This window comes from Pagrus pagrus, assembly GCF_965226575.1.
Source record: "Pagrus pagrus genome assembly, chromosome: 1".
In the NCBI taxonomy this organism is placed as follows: domain Eukaryota; kingdom Metazoa; phylum Chordata; class Actinopteri; order Spariformes; family Sparidae; genus Pagrus; species Pagrus pagrus.
This window is the reverse complement of record NC_140185.1, coordinates 7790303-7810173: the sequence shown is the minus strand read 5'-3', so window position 1 is coordinate 7810173 and position 19871 is coordinate 7790303. Positions and strand designations below refer to the sequence as shown.

The window sequence follows — 19871 nt, the reverse complement described above, 5'->3', positions numbered from 1 at the left end:
TGGATAAGTCTGACATGATTATTCCAAAGTTACCATCTCTCCAAGCAGACCATGCTAACGCCATGGATGGTTGGATGTATTGCATTGTGGATGGATTAGGAAAGAAAGATCAATGATGTAGGAAGCGTCGAGGCTTCAAGGTCATAAATATATATAAAACAATCCTGCTGAATGTTGTTTTTATAGGTGCTGGGCCACATCATTGTGTTTAGAGAAGGAGCAGGGATGTTGGTAAGAGTTGGTTTGCTTGGATAAGCAAAACGTCCCGGCGCGGTTAGTGGTGGCCGTTGTTTCGTGGCGCTGTGTTTGGGTTTGGTTGGGGTGGGAAGCATCAGTGAAGCAAGTGTGGGTGTTAAAGTGCTGCCAGTTATTGTGCAGTTTAGTAGAGGCCAGGGACATCCTCTAGTTTAGAGGAGGCTCAGTCCGAGCCAGTAAGTGCAAATGTTAAACGTTGGTTTGACTCGTGGCCGAAGAACATGTTGATAAGGTGATTTAGGGGATGAGAGGTAGCTTTTTCATTTAATCTCAGGTCCAAGATTGTAGAAAGTAAGATCTGTTTTAATTGTAAAGCATACCTAGGTGCTTTATAAATGCTGTGAGAGTATCAAAACACTTGGTTCACATAGAAAAGCACACAGCCTGTATTCAGAAACCCTGCTGGGCCCCCAGCCACGCCCCCATCATTGTTGTAGATGTAAACACACCGGCAGAGCTGAGGTGGAAACATGGTGGGTGGTGCATGTTCAGGCTTGGTTGAGCTGACCAATCAGCACAGACTGGGCTTTTTAGGAGGGGGGCCTTACAGACATAGACACTAAAATGGAGCTTTGAGACAGAGGGTGAATAGAGGTGCTGCAGTAACGGCCAGCAGGAGAAAAATAATGTGTTTTTTGAACCATAAAGTATTCATACATTTTATAGTAAATACCTAAACTTGAAAATGAGCAGAATATGGGACCTTTAAGGCATATTAGACAAAATCTTAAGTTTGTTTGGGTAAAAGCATTGGCTATGAAAAGATCTGCACTTGGTAGCTGGTAGTAACTAAAAGTCACGTTATGTTTTTTTTTTTGGCCCCATTTTCAGACAAAAAGTACTTTTAGAAACTTCCTGACTTCAGCTGTTCACAATTCTGCATACACTGCACCAACATAGCAGATATGTGTGTCGGACATTAGGCACCTCCTTGACCTCTTCCACCTATACATCTCTCCTTTTGTGCTGCTGTCTGGAGCTGGGCGGACTGTTCACATGGAACCGTTACGGTGTAGCAGAAGGCGATTGGTCAAATCTGTGGAGGCGCCCCAGGACTGTTGAATGTGGATTGAGCCCAGGAGGCGCTTGGCTCACTGAGTTGGATGGTTAACGGTAGATTCCTTGTACGTTAGGACATAACCCAAAGAAAATATACTTGTCAAAGCTCGTTATTGCAGATATTGATAGACTTGATACGTTTGTCAGGCACTGGAATGGCTGTTGACAGTTGGATTTAATACAATTTGCTGAATGGATTGAGGATTAATACCCATCCAACCTGAACCAAACCGAGGCGGGCCGTAAAAGGGACATAACTACACTGAACACTATCCAGGGCAGTGTTCTGAAATGGTTTAAAATGACACACCATGAGCTGACTATGTAAATTCAGTTCAAACAAAATTCTTCACCATGGCAGTGAATCCTCAAGGGTTGCTGTAATGATAGCCTGATGCTTCTCGCTGTAATGGGTATGTCTGCTTTCATTCATCCGTTAGCCTCTGCTTGACTTGAATATCCAAATAAATCTCCCGTGCAGAAAAAGGTAACAGTGAATCATCAGCCAGCATAAAGGATGTGGTAAAAAAAAATGGAAATCAACCCTCATGTGCGTACTGTCCAAATAAAATGACCTTATAATAGTGTGGTCACCCAGTTTGGACCAGAGAGGGAACAACGCATTCCTTAACGTTTCTAGAGAAGGGGGGCCTCAACTTTTTTTGGAGGGCCCAAACTGAAAGCAATGATGGCCAAGGCCGCCATGTAAGGTGCAGACCTGCTTATCAAAGGCAATATAGCGCTTACACACCTAATCGTCCTATGCAATTTGGGGTTCAGTATCTTGGCCAAGTTACTTCGACGTGCAGTCAGGGGATATGGGAAGCGAACCACTGATCCGATCCGATTAGTGGAGGACCCGCATAAGGGGAGGAAGGTTGCTGGTTTGAACCCCTGGAGCTGCTGGGATAAAGTGGTTGAAGTGTATGACTTTCAGTTTAATGTGAAGATTGGAAAACCTAATGTTGCTGTCAAACAGGGTGATGTGTGCTCTCCTTGGATGAATAAAGGTTAAAAGGCAAACTATCCTTGCACATGTGTCACCTTTCTGACTTACTGTGTTCTCGCCGGACAGATCCTGCTGCAGGGAAAGAACCCGGGTGTGGTGTGGGAGTACACCCTGCCTCGCACTGAGAGGAAACCCGACTACAGCTGGGGTGTGGTGCGCTCTGACTGCTCTGCTCCCTGTGCTGGAGGTGAGACTGTGGTTTTGTATGTTGGCCTGTACATGTTTGTTTGAACGGTGAAACTAGAAGAACTCTGTGTTGCGTTTGCCACATGAATCGACCGTTTTCTAAACCCCTTCATTGAACGGTCATTTTCCAATCAAAGCTGAGCGTCCATAAATAGGCATGGCAGGCCTGTATGAGTTTCTCCACATGATGAAGCAGCCTGCATGGAGCTGTGGACACAGTGGTACTTGGAGTTTGGAGGGTGGTTTCTTTTTTTCTAGCCAAAAACACAAGAGCAAAATAATGAATAAATAGAATAAACAGGGTGTTTATCTGCTCGAAAATAAGCTGCAATCATTAGCATATGTGGCTAACGTATTTGGCCAACTAGTGCACCAACAGTAGAAAGGTAGCAGCTCTGTTCTGCTGTCAGTGTTACTATAGATAGAGTTTCATTTGCAAAACACTATTTCTTATCTGTGAAGCTTTTGTAAGATTAAAAGTGAACACATACTGTTTGAATGTAAGTGCAATAGATGTTTCCTTGGTCCTTTCATTGTAAAGCTTCATCCTCAGTCTTTAAACATAATAGCATGTAGCTGTGCATAATTAAGATCCCTTTTACAATATTTTTTAAAACAAGTCAGCCTGAAACAGAATCAGACAGAGATAGCATTTCCAAAAAGGGAGCGTAATTTATTTTATCTTAAAATATTATCTTAATTAGCTATCTAGATCCAGCTGATAAAATCCTCCAGTGACAGCTGGAAAAGTTGACTGATATCGACTCAAAATGAGAAACCTGACTTTGTCTTTCTGAAATTAAGTACCTGTTTTTCAACCATTACTATGAATGTTTTGGTCTCCTACAGTATGTGTCATAGCAAACAAGCACACTTGCATTTGTTTTTTACAATACAGATGTAAAAATGTAGAACAAGAGTTTTTATGTATTATTCATTGTGCAAAATATCAAAAGAGATAAAGAAAACATCAATATCTAAGCATCCTGAGTGGTAACTAGGGCGCCATCGTCATTGCAAACTGCATATGTGCTGGTGATAAAGGAAAGCTTGACAAGTGTAACGGCTGTAACTAAAGGGGGTGGGGCTTAGCGAATGGTCAGTTAGAATACAAAAGAGGCAGAAATATGTGCATTTTCACGTGTGTCACTGTGATAGAACCCAAGTGTATGCTCTATGGCGTGTGTGTCAGATGTTAATCTGTATGTCTGTGTATGTTGTATCTGTCTCTTTGTGTGTGTGAATGTGTTTTTATATTCCTGCAGTCCACAGCGGTGCAGGAAGTGTGTTAAGGCTAATGAAAAGCACCTTTGTCAACTGAGAAGTTCAGACTGTTGGTCCCTAAAGACTCACAGTATCCCCCAGCTCACTTCTCAGATAGCTGACAAGTGTGTGTGTGTGTGTGTGTGTGTGTGTGTGTGTGTGTGTGTCCTGACTGTTGCCCTTGTAGCTCCACACTGGTTGCCTCAAGCTCTCTCTTTCTCTCTCGCTGTTGTTTTCCATCAGGTCGTATCTCCACCAAGGCGATCTGTCTGCAGGACCAGAAGGTTCAGGTCAACTCCACCATGTGTAATCCCACCACCAAACCCACACTGGGCTCCCACCTCTGCAACACACAGCCCTGCCCTGCATAGTAAGTGCTGCTGACTGATATTTGTGTGTGGGGCGGTGGGGGTGGCAGGGTTTCTTCGTTTAAAGTTGGCTGTGGGATATGCGGCTTGTGTCATTATGTTGCCAAATTTTCAGGGAACCTTAGGTGCTGTTTTTATTACAGCCACACACACACACACATACACACACACACTGCGGTCGAGCAGTCTAGAGGTTGCCTGTGGTCCATTTGCTGTGGCCAGCCACCACTCTGTTCAGTCTATGTTCCTCTCCCCTCTCCGTCCTCCTCTCTCCTCTGCCCACTCTAATTTTTCACTTTTTTTCCATTTTCCTTTTTGAGGAAACACGTGAACTCCCTCCCTATCTGCTGTCTTTGTGCATCTGTCTTTACTTATTCCATTGCAACGTTTTCTCATGCTGCAGGTCCGTCTGAATGTCAAGTGGATTTTAATCGGCCGGACATGTCAGAATCATATCATTTCAGCCCTCACATCTGTGATGTCCAGCTTTGTTCTACCACTTGGTGAAAACGGGTTCTAGTTAGTTTAATCTGAACCGCTTTAGCTCGGCAAGCCTTAATCAGTAAAGGAACCCAAACCTAAAAAACTACATTTATATTTTAAACCAAATAAAACATAATTTTGTCATTGATGTCAAAGACACTTGGTTTAAGAATGCATTAGACTGTTTGAAAAAACATCAGACTTGTTCAAAGTGAATTGAACCCTGTCTCCCTGGCTTCAGCTGCGGACTGAAAACCACTCTGCAGCTACAGAACCATTGAGGTCACCAAGGTCATGTCCACAGTTACACTTCTGGAAATCTGTGATTATACACATGAAGGATGTTTGACATCATAGAATGTTGCAAAAGGTTGATTTTGATACTTTTTAAACCAATTATTCAGAAAAACACACATGTAGCAGCGAAAAGAAGACTTAAAAAACAACTTTGAGACAACAATGTAAGAAGATACATTTCACAGAAAAATAAAATTGAATCAGCCTATCAGCCTCAGCTGTACTTTGTCTTTGGTGCTCAATAGAAACGAATGCTAGGACGAAAAGCTAAGATGTGAATCTGGTAATCATTTTCCACGATAAAACATCAGCTTGTTAGCATCACTATTCAGAGGACGCCAAGGAAGAGCACCAGGCTTTAAAGCTGACTTTTGTAGTCGCCAAAACTACTTTTGAAGCTTACATGGTGTAGGAAGTGGCTGTAAAATGGTGGGTCATTTTTAGCATTACAAGCTGAAATGAGTCATTTTGCTATAATAATTTGAGTCATTTGGACCAATAACATTTGGAAAGTCTAGGAGAGACGCACGATTAAATCATTCAATCCCAGTTCAAGTTAGCCAAGGGCTATCCAGGACACTGGCGGCTCGGTGGCCATTCCCAACGTAACACGAGGTTCAGCCTATTATCAGTTAATTGCTTTTGTCATGACGCTAATGCAAGAGGATGTTTCCAAGTCTGGACTGGACCTTTTTACTTAAATGCACACTTGAGAATAAAAAAATCAGAAAGGCTAAAGAGAGGGAGGGAGGGAGGGAGACATCAAAGCCGACCCAGAGCGATTGTTGCTTTCAGTGCATCATCATCCCTCTCAAAAACCCTCAGCCCAAAGCTTCCTCAGTTGCAAAATCATGCCCATGTTTTGTCTCAGTTGTCTAGACATTGTGCTTAATGGCATGCATTTTTAAAGGACAGCGTGCATTCAGGGACTAGCGCACCAAGCAAAGGAGGAAACCAGGCCAAAGTGCAGTGCAGTAACAAGTTGAAACAGCGCTGAATAGATGGCCCCTCTCCTATGTAGGCCTTTAGCTGAGGGAACTGGAGCTAGCTTGATTTACAGCACTGCTCCAAAGAACAGGCAGGGAACCGTGTCTCGGGTTCAGAGAGAGTACACACACAAATGCACACGCACACGGGGCGCCACGCACACTTACGGTTCATATGCACACACGCGCATTTTTTCCGATTGTATGACGCTGAAATAATGTATTTCAGATCCAAACCTTGGGGTAAAAAATAGAAATACAAGCTGTGTCTGTCTGATGTTAATGATGTTGCCATTTCTTCCACCATTAGCCATGCCACAACAAGTCCAGACTGAACTTTCTCCTGTGTCAGGGGTTGAACGAGCCAGACAGCTATCGGTTACACATCCAACATACAGCCTCTGTTTCTCGCTCAGTTTCCCACCACCCAAGAGGGCATTTCCTGCCCCTAATCTTAGGCATACCATTTCTCTTATCTTGGCGAAAGGTATTAAACAGCCTTGTTGCGTGTCACCGACCTCCCCACTCTGTTTGAGTGAAGAGAATGGTATAGCCCAGAGAAATAACATCAGTGTGGTTGTCCGTTCAGGAAAATAAAGCAGTGTTTGACAGCCATGGATCTTATTATACAGTAGCTGACACCATTCCTCAGCTGGTTGTGTGTACGGGCCAATTTATGGGCGCTGCACAGGAAGAGAGTTGAGTTGAGTGAGCAGCATGAAAGCTTTAATGACTGCATTAAGACCTCCAGGATGTATGGGCGCGCATTCAAGAGCCCAGCAGAGAAAAGAAAAAAATCGACAATGAGGTGGGATGCATGTGCGCTGTGTGTGTGTGAGTGTGAGTGTGTGTGTGTGTGCGCGCATACTGACAGGAGGGGAATGTAAAAATGCCTGCTTATCTCTGCAGCGTGTATCTCGGGTGCTGACAGGCCTATCCATGTTTTATTGTGCAGAGACGGAGGGATTCCCACGGGGCCCGGCCAGTCTAGCCATGCAGAGCCAGTCAAACTCACCCCACAGCCTCACCCCTTCACTCCCATCTACCCTATTTCGCTTTAGACATGCTTTAAACCCACTCCCCGTATTTCTGTTGGCCTGTCAGGGAACACGTGGATGCGATGTAGGAGCAGTTTCTAAAACACAAAAGAAGGATGCATGGAGAATCTTAAGTTCAATCTTCCAGCCCAGCGTGCAGTCAGAAAGAGATGTGGTCATATCTCGAAGATTTTCACAGTTTTTGATGCATTTTAGGCATTATGCTTTTGGCTTGAATGTCCCGTTTTCGCAAACGTGAAATCTGAGAAAGGCATTGAGTAAATTTGTCAAATTTTGGCACAAACATCCACTTGGACTTAAGGATGAACTGATTAAAATGTGTTGGTGAAAGGTCAGATTCACTGTCACATCATGATGTTCTGCATAAAAAGGACCAGCAACCTCAATGTTGCACAGAGGCATGTAACTGCAAGGCAGCCCCATCCCACCTCCTTCTGCCTCGCCGTCTTCTCTTCCTCTGTAGTTCCATCTCTGCTGTTTGAAGTTATTTTGCTCATTCTCCTGGCAGAGGCCATCTGTCCAGCCACTTAGCACAGGTTGGGGATTTCTCTGTGCATCACACAGCAGGACATGTAGAAGCATCAAAGTGAGACATGTTGTACCTGAGCCAGAAGAAGAGACAACAGATGTATGCATGAGACACTGACCAGGTCCTGTGTTCATCAAACTTGTACAATTACACTGAACAATGAATTACACTGAATAATGTTCTTTAAAGCCAACCCACAAGTGAAGTTTAGAATTACGTTTCAAATACACAGTATGTAATATCTTCTCTCGGTTAAAACAGTGAAAACACAGGAAGACACTTGTCGTGAAGTTGCCCTTCCATGTACATACAGAGAAAGCCTTTAGGCAGGGAGAGCAGCAGCAAAGACTGGGTACAGAACAGAGCAGGCATCAATTACATTCATCAGTCAGACACAGCATGAAAAGGAGGAGCTGGGGTGGAGGTTGCAAATAATCTTAAATACATATGATTTACGTTTTTTTAAAAGTTGATTTTATTTCATTAACAATTTACATGTGAAATTAACAACCATCTAATATATTCATACAGTATAAAGATATATAATGGATTAAATAATGGGAGCAAGGTTGCTGACAAGGTTAACAACCCAAAGTTCTCCATACAAGTCAAATTCTAGTTCAGATATACCGTAACATTTAAAAATAAAAGCATAAAAAACTGGCATAATAATTCATCTAATATATCTTATAAAAGTGAATGATGCTTATATCCAGAGAAACTCTCAGTGAGCCCAGCTGCAACTACCAGATCACTGTAGAGAACTTAAAGAAAGAAATGCAAATAACAAAGCCTGTTGGGACGGTGAATGACCATACAGGCCTTGAAATAATAATGTCATAATAATACAGATACGTGACCCTTCAAAACAAATGTATAGCAGCAGTTTGACAGAAGGGGTCATTTTGGTTTGTAATTCAGCAGAACGCCACCGGCCTCCAATCAAACTCAGTATTAGGTGAAGGATAAATGTTCACTCATTGGTGGTAACTGGTGTGCAGCCATACAAGCACTTCTCAGAACCTCCCTGGTAATGTAATGCACTCCTTTACCTCAAAATATTCCAGTTATTGAAACATTTCAAAGATACTAATTACAGCTAGGTCAGTGGTGGTTTGCAGCGAAGCGGAGTGGCACTTCAGCCACTTTTCCCCAATGATATATTGTTATTTATAAGCCCGGCAATACAGAGGGAAAAAAAAGCAAACAGTCCCTAACCGGTGCTTTCAGGTCGCGATGGTTCACATCGCTCTCGTCTCCAAATTGCAGTTTAGTCCTTCTGCTTCATTTGTCTGCGGCGTTTGAGAGAGAATGAAAGCATTTTTCTGTCCCTGGAGCAGGTCGGCGGCGTGGAGGAATGGTCTTTGCGGTAGCATGTCCTCTCAGAACTGGACTGAGCCATCTGCCCATCTCTCCATCTCCCTCTTCTAAGCCTGTGGTTGTCAGACCACTCATTTGCTGTAATCTCCCCCTTCAGTCCCCATGCCAAGACAGAAGCTATTTTAGAAGCAGCAGTAGGCTTTCATCAGTGGCGAAGCAGGAGTCTCAAAGACACTAAAGGAGAGGCGAGGACGGGAGAGGAGAGGCAGAAAACACCAGATAAGAGAGGAGATTGGATGTGAAACGATGGGAGGGGGGCGGGCAGGTGGCACGAGAGGAGAAAAAGATAGAAACAGGAATGTAAAAAACAGGCGATGACAAAGTAGAGGAGCGAGGGAGCGTAGCCCCGTCTGCCTGTGGCCTTATTGTATGTTGTACATTGCGGTTGGCCTCAGAGAGCGGGGAAAGCTGTGATGGAGAGTTGTATATATAAAATGGGCTTCATGTTTAGTTTCAGATACGAATGGTACGGAGCAAGACGGATGGATATGGATACATATTTCAGCATGTGTATTTTCTTTGTCCGTCCTTAACTACCAATTTGTACAATCGAAAAAGACGAATGTGTGAAAATATTGTGAGTGTATTTTAAAAGCAGCGGGTTGAAGCTTTCACGAAACATAACGCTCAAGCAAAGCAAGACGAACGCAGAAGTCTTTGGTGTGACGGCACCCGGTAGTAATTTGAGTGAAAGTGTGTTTTCCTGTGTGTTTGGGCCCAAAATAAATGCAGCCGATTAGAGTTTGAACCTGTGGTCGGCGGTTCTGATGAGGAGCTCGGTCGTGTGGTTGGTATCCTGATGGCAGAGGCTGAGTTTACCCTAAGGCTCCTATAATGTGTGGGTGTGTGCGTACATTTACCCAATCACCACTTGCTGTATACATACAGGATTTTTCATTAATTTGACCTTTACCTTGGTGTCCCTCCGCAGTTGGGCAACAGGAGACTGGGGTCAATGCAGTCGCTTATGTGGAGGTGGTCAGCAAACCAGGACACTGCGCTGCCTGAGGAAGGTGACCTATCAGAGGGAAGAGGTGGTTGCGCACTCCCTCTGCCCTGTCATCTCTCCAGCCCAGGTCCAGCCCTGCCACACCCAGGTCTGCCCGCCCGAGTGGAGCACCGGATCCTGGTCACAGGTGGGTTTGTGGCAGCACGTGAAAACACATTTATTGCAGACACAGAGTTGTATAAAAATATGACACGACACACAAACATAGAGCATATATACACTTATTTATATACATACATAGTTTTTAGTCTGTAGTTTTAAATTTGCACTGTGGTGAATATTAACAGCAACAAGATAGTGATGACTGACCGAGCATCAATGACATAAACACACAGTCGGCCTCTCCTCGTCCTGCTGCAGTCCTGCGCTCTGTCGGCTCTGAGCACAGTCTGCCTGTCAAGTGCAGCAGTGGAGACAGGTCTCTGTACAGATGTGGGCACAGCAGTCTCTTATGTCCCGTCACTTGGCCAGCCTGAGTCCAGTTTGTCCATTTCATTTTCCTGTGACTGGACATTAGCCCGGAGCAGCCTTAAATCCAAGATGGATTAGCATGGCTCTTGTCCCGACTCTCTTCCTCTCCTCCCTGGGGCGGTCCTACAGGTCATGTTGGTCAAAAGATGCCATGGGCAGTGATTGTCTTAAAGTCTGCTGCTCTTAATCCAAAAACCAGCGTTTTCTTCTCCAGTGCTGATGATTTTCTTTTTCTGCCATAGGCGAGATGTATTTTAGTGATACATTTGAAAAACAAAAGCGTGGCAGAGTTAGATGGAGCTACAGGCCGCTGCATCTGCATGCATTGCTGTTGCCCAGCATTTGTGGTTTTCAGTGAAATGTCATGCTGGTGTTGGTGCAGCCATCCATGTTCCGCCCAGATTGCAAATCCTTTGGTGAAGCGCTCACTTGCTATTTAGAATTTCACGACAATGTACATTATTTTCACCAGGTGTCAGTCCTGATGATGACACTCTGATGATGCCTCTGGTGTGCAGGTTATGTGTGCCCACTGTCGTACTTCAGAAACACACCTGTGCCGGAGACGAGCTGCACACACATTCACACACTCTCACCGAGTCTATGGTGAAAGCTGTCAGATGTTTCACTCAAGCTAAAACAAACACTCTGCTGCCCTCTGTTGGACAAGTTGAGAACATTGAAAAATCACAGAATTTCAGTGTGCCTCTGGACCAGTCTGGACCACGTTCCCCCTCTGTGTGACCTCTGCAGGTTCTTAAACGTTCCTCAGTCTTCTATTGTTATTTTAATTAGAAAGACATGTTTTCTCTTATACCTCTTGTCATTCTTGTCTAAAATTTGGGGAAATGAATTTGAGCAATTGCATGAGAAGGAACTCTATCTGCACGGAGTAACCAAACACCCATCAATCACAACATAGCTGTAATAATTAACTGCCTGGTTTACAACAATCCCCTCCTGGGTGATTAGTGCTTGTAAAATGTTGATTTTCAGGAGCTTATTAATTTGCAGAACAGAAAAACGCTCCCTGTAAATCCAAAATTTGATCGGACCATTTATTCCTGTGGCTGTAAACCAAGTCTGACTTGAAGGTTTTGGCTGCTTCCTCCGTGACCACAGTGCATTAAACACTAGACGGGGCTTTTATTTGCTCATTTTCTGGACTGCAATATTAATAGCCTGGCTGCACATCTGACGGATTGTCAAACTTTCGGGGATGATTAGTTGGTGTGACCTGCATGGTCTGGACATTCAGCTGTCGTTCAGCCATCATTCTTTAGGACACTCGTGTTGTCTGCTCGGACTATTTTGCAACCCCGGTCGGGTTCAGTCGGTGGTCATGCGGAGAGGAGGCTCGTCTCCCTGAAAAGATCAATTGGACCTTTCAGCGACAAAAGGACAACTGGGATTTGTGTACGTGCATGACTGTGTATGTAGATGGCTATACACAGATGTGTACGTGTTATATTGAATAAATTAATATGATGTTGTGGCATAAACTGCCCCGACTGCTGTGGTCGTCGGTCCCCCGGGGAGCCGTTTGACTCTGTTGTCCATCTCTGTATTTCAGCTGGAGTTTACAGCGGCGCTGTCTGCTGCTGGTGGATACTCTGATGGGTTGGGGTCACATTCATCTCTGAGCTATTGCTTTATTGTATTTAATGTTAGGCCGTAATGGGCTGTCATCAAACCTGTGACCTTCGGTTTGCTTGTACACCATGTGGTGAATTAGAAAAGCATTTACAGTGTCTGTGCCGAGGGTTTAACCTCTGTTAGCACGGGCTGCTGCTTAACGTGGAAGGTTAAAACAAACATAAGAAAGTATAAGGCCGAGTTACAGAGTATGTTTAATGTGTCATTAAACCTTCGCTTATTTAATATTGATGATGCACTCATCTGTTTTTTCTTTATTATTGCTCCACACTGACTTCTTTCTCTGACCTCCTTCTTTGTCCACTCGCAGTGCTCCAAGACCTGTGGTCGTGGACTGAGGAAGCGGAGCGTGTTTTGCCGCAGCACTGATCCCGGGGCCAAGGCGGTGGTGGTGCCCGACAGCATGTGCAGACAGCACCACAAACCCAAAGCCCAGGAGACCTGCGTCCTGCGGCGCTGCCCTAAGAACGAAAGGCTGCAGTGGATCCCCACTCAATGGGGAGAGGTAGGGAGAAAGAGACACGAAGCTCAGGGAGCAGTTGTGATAGAAGTGACGTGTTGTTTTCGGTTTTTGTAAATTTGAGGAATAATCCTCCCTGAAGCGCTCGAATTCTGTCATAGGAACCAGCTTTTGTTGATGCACTCGCTTTGTCAGCCAATTTTTATAGCGTGTCGGTGCGTATGTCACCAAACGTAGCAGACATGAACTCATACGGACACACTCCCAGCACAGCTCCATAAACCATCAGGAGTAAACATCCGGCTTTGATGTCAGTCCTCATATTTAAGAAAACAAAAGCTCCTTTCTAGTCGCCCCATTTTTCAAAACATTTAACAGTCATACAGGGAGAAATCCATCACAGGACAGAGACAGCAGTTTCACAGCCAGCAGCCTCAGTAGACCAGAATGCAATGCAACATCAAGACTGTTGCTTCATCTGGATGGAAAAACCATCAGCGCTGGCCAACTTCACATCCCTTCACTGAGCTTGTTGAAATGTTTGAAATGGACAAACTGGACTGACATGAGGAAAATATAAAAAGGTTACAGACGAGTGAATACTGAATACAATAGTTAGTTTCAGCTTTAAAGCAGCCATCTGTTCACAACATCAACTATCGACTATCCAAACTCTGTCCGTTTAATAATTGGGCTGTGTTTTCTTTTTTTAAATTTATTTGACATTTATTGAATCGAGAATATTTCCATTGCGATTCACTGAATTTCAGCCGTCATAGAGAGGATACAGGTCAGTCTGCTGAAGTGTCCACGTTTCAGCTTTCCTCAGCAGTCTTGCCAGTGACTCCTGGGATGAATGAAGGGTTCCACGCCAACAAATTATGCTGTCAGATAATTTACTCCATCAAAGTTTCCACTAGAATTTCCAGGATTCGCCGTCTCGCTCTTCAGATAATCAACCTCCTCCGAAGACTGAGGTGTTTCATTCATTAGCGCTTATAATAAATCTGTGCAAGCGTGATGACGATGATGAAGCATCAGTTCAGATAGCATATTCTTTGAGTGTTTGTGTCAAATATTTGTGAATTCTTACCTGTGCAGGTGGTGAAATGTTTCTTTAGTCTTGTTCATGAAAAGTACAGTAGTTTTAACTATTTTAAATTAACACATTAAACTACACATTGGAAATTAATTACAGCATACAGCTTTAAATCAAATCATTCTAAACTCTGAGTTTAAAGCCCATGTAGGAGCCTCACAAACGAGCAAAGTTCTTGTCTTTTTCTTTGTACAATACAAGTCAGTCTCTCCAAAGCTCGACAGGCTGCCAGTTCATTTATCAACAGTTCAACTGAAGGCATGTCCACTTCCATAGTAGTGTAATTATATTCCTGGCCTGTAAAAGTCCAAAATCAGTTGCTGGAGAGTTACAATAAAGTGATCAGGGTGTACTTCCAATACACAAAGTTTGGATTGTAAAAGGAATTTCCTTCCTAATAATAATAATCATGATGTTATGGCGGCACAGGGCTCAGTAGTCTATGGCTGTCAGCCACTGGTGAGGGTCAGGTTTGCATCACACGACTAGCAAGGTTAAACACATTGAAGATTCTTAGTTCCCAGAATACACTGTGGTTTGGATTTTGAGAAAGAGCCATGTACATGTATGTACACACACACACACACACACACACACACACACACACACACACACACACACACATACAAATATCAGATATGATGACTGAATAACTCTCAGTAGGGCACTTAGTATTTTGGCTCTATTACTGCAATGATAAGTGACCTTGTGGTGTCTGCTGCTATGGGAACCCACCGCATTACACACACACACACACTCACACACACGCTCACAGAGTTCATTTTCTAAAATTGTCCATCCTGCCTGCACTCTGTTTCAGTGCTCCAGGTCCTGTGGCTCAGGCATCCAGAAAAGAGAGCTTCGCTGCGGGGAGAGAGACTCAAAGGGAGGGTATGTGCCTTCAACTGCACTCCCAACACATCCTTCACACTTTAATAGATCTGCACAGACACTTACTGTCGGACCCCGCTGTGTCATCTGAGCACTATCCTCTGAGTCAGAATTCACAACCGGAATCTCCGTAGGAACAGTCATATTGTCCTCTCCTGTGCAGGTATGTGGATTTCCCCATCCGGAGGTGCCGGCACATGGCCAAACCTTTGGTGGATCTCCAGCAGGGCTGCAACCGAGGTCCGTGCCCGGAGCTCCCACGTGTGGTCGCTGGCAGAACCACCTCCTCTGCTGTGGTCTTGGGCTGGTACTCCTCTCCCTGGCAACAGGTACATTTGCTCATGCTTTGATCCAAAACTGTCTACATGAGAGACTTTTGGTGCTCCATGTGTTCCAGCTGACCATCTCAGTCAATTTGGAGATGTTATCCCTCACGACTGCTCCGAGGTTTCTGCCTGTTAAAATGCAGTTTTTTCTCACCACTGTCACCAAGTGATTGCTCATGGGGGAAATGTTGGGTCTCTGTAAATAATTAATCAAAAAGTATGTTTTGGACCTGTGCAATTTGGAAAGTGTCATGAGATGACTTTGTTGTGAATTGTTATCTAGATGGCTGAAGTCAGTCATAACAAAATACTGTAAAAAGTTATTCTAAAAACAAAAATGGACATTCTTGGTGTATTTGTATATGTTTTATTGTTTATATAACATGCCTAATAAACAAACTCACTGGTAGTCTGACTTACAAATAATACTAAGATCATATTTCAACTGTCTTACTTACTATCAATAAGCAGTAATTGGAATGTGATTGAGGAAGAACCCTTTAGTAAATGGCCTAGTAGTTGTAGAATATGGTCATTCAGAATAAGGCATTAATGAGTGCATAACAATGACGAATAAAGATGCCAGTAAACATGCTAATAAGCAGCTAGTTAATAGTTAAAATATGTACCCTAATATAAAGTGCTACCAGAACTTTAACTGCAGGTTTCTACTGAGTCTTTCTGAAACCAAAAACACATGAAAAGCAAATGTTTATGAAATTGATTGAACACTGTGTGAACAGACTCTAACATTAGCTGCGATCGTTAGCGTGTCCTGCTAACCAGCTGATTACCTCCAGTAGCAACTGAGAGATTAATCCAAGGCCGAGAAGCATATTATTGTCTGGCTGGATTAGTTTGTGGAGTTGGAGGTTGAGGGCCTGGATGCTATCAGAGTTAACAGAGGTGATATAGCAGCCCTATACTGCCCTGTTGTGAATTATGTAGGTGTAGCTGTAGCCTAGCGTAGTCTTTTAGCATTACATCCTTCCAACCCAGGCTTTTGACACGCTTCAAAAAGCTAATGGTAAATCTATGTTGGGTACAAGCACGTAGCGGTTCAGTGACTAACGGGATCGGAGGCATGAAGAACAGCCAACTGAAAACCTAGTCGGAAAAAAGTTGAAGTGTGACTGTAGAGTTACATTGTACAAAATGAGAACAGGAAGCATTGGGGAGCGTCAATTGGATCAGCGTTCTTCAGAAGTAGCTGCTAGCGAAATCATCCCATTGTGTGATCAGCTGCTTCTAAACTTACTCAATCTACAGAAAAGTTTTACTCTGACACAACATTTATTTTCTAGCCCACCAACTCTCACTGCATTGATTTTTGTTTACCAGGCTCCTTTCTCTGGGTGGCCCTGGCATGATGTGGAAAGCAACACAGTGTCTCGGCCAAAACTGATCAATACAAGATATATGACCGCGAGTGGCTCTCGTGTTCCGATATCTATATTTCCCCAGAAACCTCAGAGGCAGGCTGCACAGTGTAGGTGGTAGTAGTTCACAGACATAGCAAAGTTCTTGACGGTGGTTGGCTGTGTGGAATAGGCCTCAGATGCAATCCAAAAGCTCCACTCTGTTACAAGAGCCTATCGGGGCAGGTTGTGTAGGCTATGTGTTATATCATCTATTATGCAAAAAGTCTTAAGGGCAGCCTCTTATAGCACAGTGTCTTATTCTGCTTGATCTGAAGCTTGTGATCCCTGTATGTTTCCACCAGAGAAGATATCTCCTGACAGCTTGCTGGAGGGCGAGTACATGCTGGATGGGATGTTTGTTTTCTTCATCTGTTCTGTGTCTCTGCATAGCCTTTTCCTCCATCCTTTCCCCTCCCTCCTCTCCTCCTTTTATGATGATTCCTTGTTCTCTTTGCGCTTCAACGTTTGATCTCCTTCCCCTATTTATATCTCTGGTACTTTTTCTCATTCCTCTCCATCTCATTGTGCTCTTCTTTTTTTTGCTTCTGTCTGTCTGTCACCCTGTCAGTGCTCTGTGTCCTGTGGCGGAGGAGTCCAGACTCGGTCCATCCAGTGTCTACGGCAAGGTCGCCCTGCAGCTGGCTGCCTGCCCCACCAGAGGCCTGTCACTTCTCGGGCTTGCAACACACACTTCTGCCCTGCTGCTCCCCTGGCTCCGGTGCAACGGCCCAGCCGGGTCACAGCTGTCGGCACGACACTGAAAGGTAAATTCCTGCGAGGGAAGAAGACAAGTTCATCCAGTTCCGTTAGCTTATAAATATGAAATTTCAGTACTGCGTGGAGTTTGCATTCGCTGGCTTTGGGTTGGTTTCTGCTCTTCTTAATGATTCCTATCCATATTCCAATGACTTGAAACTCAAGTGAATTCAGTAGTAAATTGTCCATACAGTATGTGTTTGCATATATTTTAGCCAATTTGTTGACTTGTTGAGCTGCAAGCAACAGCCACCTTATTTTTAACCCAGATAGAGGCATGGCTCTTGGGATGGCGGTGTCAGTCAGCCCTGAAATATTGGATGGATTGTCATGAAGTTTTGTAAAGTCGTGGTTCCCGGGGAATGAATCCTACTAACTTTACTACTAGCACCGCTGAGGCCGACGTTGAGGATATTTAGTGAAATGTAAACACAGGATGGATTCTCAAATTTGGCAGTGAAATTCATGTTCCCTTCACAATGAACTGCAGTAAATTTGGTACTTTAAATCTAGCGTTATAATGAAGTTACACTTTGGTTTGGTAAAACTCTGTTTTATGACCAAACACCAGCAAAACATATGACACTGCCATCATCCTCAGCTGTCTTTAGTACCAATTAGCAATTGTTCGCATTCTATCAGGCTAGACTGAGAAGGTAAAGGTAATAAACATTATACCTGCTAAAAATCAGGGAGAATCTGATATGTCATGTTGGTTGTCATGTCATGTTGAACATTGATGTTGTTCCAGGAGTGAGAAAACCCTGGTTGGGTTCAGAGTAATAAAATACTTACTGGGTTAGGACTAGGGAGCTAGAATACTTAGTTAGGTTTAGGACTTAACGACGTGGTTAGGTTCAGGGACCTGGAATAATTTGTTAGGTTTAGGGAATTGAAATACTTGAAGCAGCATAGATATGATGCTCCAGGAACAACACCAGCAATGTCAGATTGAGCTGAAATGAGCACCATTATTTTGAACATCTCAGCCAGATGAGGTTATCATCTTGCTCTAAACTGCTGTACCTGAGTAGATTCACAGACTTTTAGCATAGCACCTGACTCTTAGTCTTGTTTTATAACCAACTGAGGTAGTTTTAAACCATTAATTGATGTTTGATCAACAGAAAAATAAGAAATCAATCATTCATGTGAATCATGTAAAAAAATAAAAATACATTTACTGGTTTAAGCTTCTTGAATTTGCTACTTTTTTTCTATTTTGTGCTCTAGTTGGACGAAGCAAAACATTTAAGAAGTCGCTTTTGTTTCTGGTAAATTTGGTGACTACTTTTAATGATTTTCAGACACTTTCCCTGCAGAATGAATTTAAAATGATCCACAGATGAAACAAGTGAATACAATCATTAATTGCAGCCTTAGTTTGTTCTGCTGCTTTAATTGTGCCTTGTGTTTTGTTGTCCCTGCAGAAGAACACTGCGTGGACCACTTCAGCTGGTGTCACTTGGTTCCCCAGCACGGCGTTTGCAACCACAAGTTCTATGGACAGCAGTGCTGCAAGTCCTGCTCCAGCAAGAGGTCGTAGAGCTCTGACACCTCCGAGTCTGTGGCTTTGGGCCTCTGACGGAGACAACACCACAGAGGCCATCTGGGAGCGATTACTCACAACACACAGAACTGTCCTCGACAACTGGTGTGTTTTCTTCCTGGAGTACTTGACTAATGAATTCTGTAAAGAAGTAAAAGAGGAGAAGACTCTGTCAAAGAAGGCAACGTGGCCGCTGACGCTCGCCTGCCAAAGCAGTCAAGTCGTCGCGTGAACTGATCACATTGGAACTGGAAAGACAATGCAAATGGCAGATACCTGAAGACGTGTTGGTGTAACATATATGTCGTCATGTTGTTGAGTGTTTTCCTTTTGAAACCTCTAAAGCTACAAGCCATCAAGAGAACAGGAAAAAGACAATAGCGTTTCTAGCTTGCTTATATGTTGTATTTCTAGGCGTCTGGTTTCATACTCCTTTATTTAAGTTATTATGGTTCGTAATATATGATTTGTCAGATGTACAGTGGATCTGTTGTGACATGTTTATCTATGTTTGGATATACCATAGGATTGTGCCAGTCACCCTTGGATCCACATTATGAGATTTTATATGATGGTCAGATGTCCTCTGCACTTCTTCTTCTTCACACACTCTCCGCTTGTTATGTTTGCTGCTGCTGAATCATACCAGGCCTCATTTTTTTCTTATCTGCATTCCATTCATGTTAACGCTTTGAAAAGGTGCCTATCCATGTACGTGGTAAGTGGTCGTTTTTATCTCTCCTGTATGGTTATGACAATACAACTTGATCATCTGTCTGTCTTTCGTTTCTTTCCGCCATTCTCTCTATCGATTGCAGCCGCGACGAGAGCATTAATGTGCCGTCTGCAGGCCAGAGGGAGAGGAGAGTAGGGTGAAGAGGGAGGGAAGAGGGTGATTGTAGGGCGAGCGTGGGTGCAGTCTACATAGCAGGAGGCTTTGCTTGTTAAGAGAGAACAGTGTAGGTGGGTTCTCCACTGAAGTTCGGTCAAAAGGCAGCTCTGACGGAGCAGAGACTTGGCTGCCGATGAAACAGTCACATTCGTTAATCAGCCACCGCCTGAGCGATGAACACCAGACTCACAGAAGTGCAAAGAAAAGCTTCACTTGACTCAAACAGACATGTATCCTGAGATTATTCCTCTGCATCTCTTCACATATTTAAATTTAAAGCAGATCCTACCTGTGTGATGAAATAAAGTCAAATTTTTATTGATGAAGAGCTCTAAAAAACTTTTAAATCAAACTTTTATGGTTGTAACCTTACCATCTAGATGTTTTTCTTTCCTTTAACACAAATTCATTCAACCTATATTCATATCCACAGGATACAACTGTGTTAAATGCTGAAAAAGAAGGGTG

At 43.6% G+C, this 19871-nt stretch overlaps 1 protein-coding gene across 1 annotated transcript in view; it reads left to right on the top strand.

Moving 5' to 3' along the window:
- Window positions 1–19282, top strand: part of adamts18 (ADAM metallopeptidase with thrombospondin type 1 motif, 18) — a 60441-nt gene extending 41159 nt beyond the window's left edge. Inside the window, exons 17-24 of the mRNA XM_084378128.1 lie at window positions 2390–2510; window positions 4016–4142; window positions 9805–10009; window positions 12320–12514; window positions 14389–14459; window positions 14623–14788; window positions 16775–16970; window positions 18393–19282. Coding sequence (XP_084234254.1) covers window positions 2390–2510; window positions 4016–4142; window positions 9805–10009; window positions 12320–12514; window positions 14389–14459; window positions 14623–14788; window positions 16775–16970; window positions 18393–18508 — 1197 coding nt within the window. The 3' untranslated portion in view covers window positions 18509–19282. The remainder of the gene's footprint in view (window positions 1–2389; window positions 2511–4015; window positions 4143–9804; window positions 10010–12319; window positions 12515–14388; window positions 14460–14622; window positions 14789–16774; window positions 16971–18392) is intronic.
- The last annotated feature ends 589 nt before the right edge of the window (window positions 19283–19871 follow it).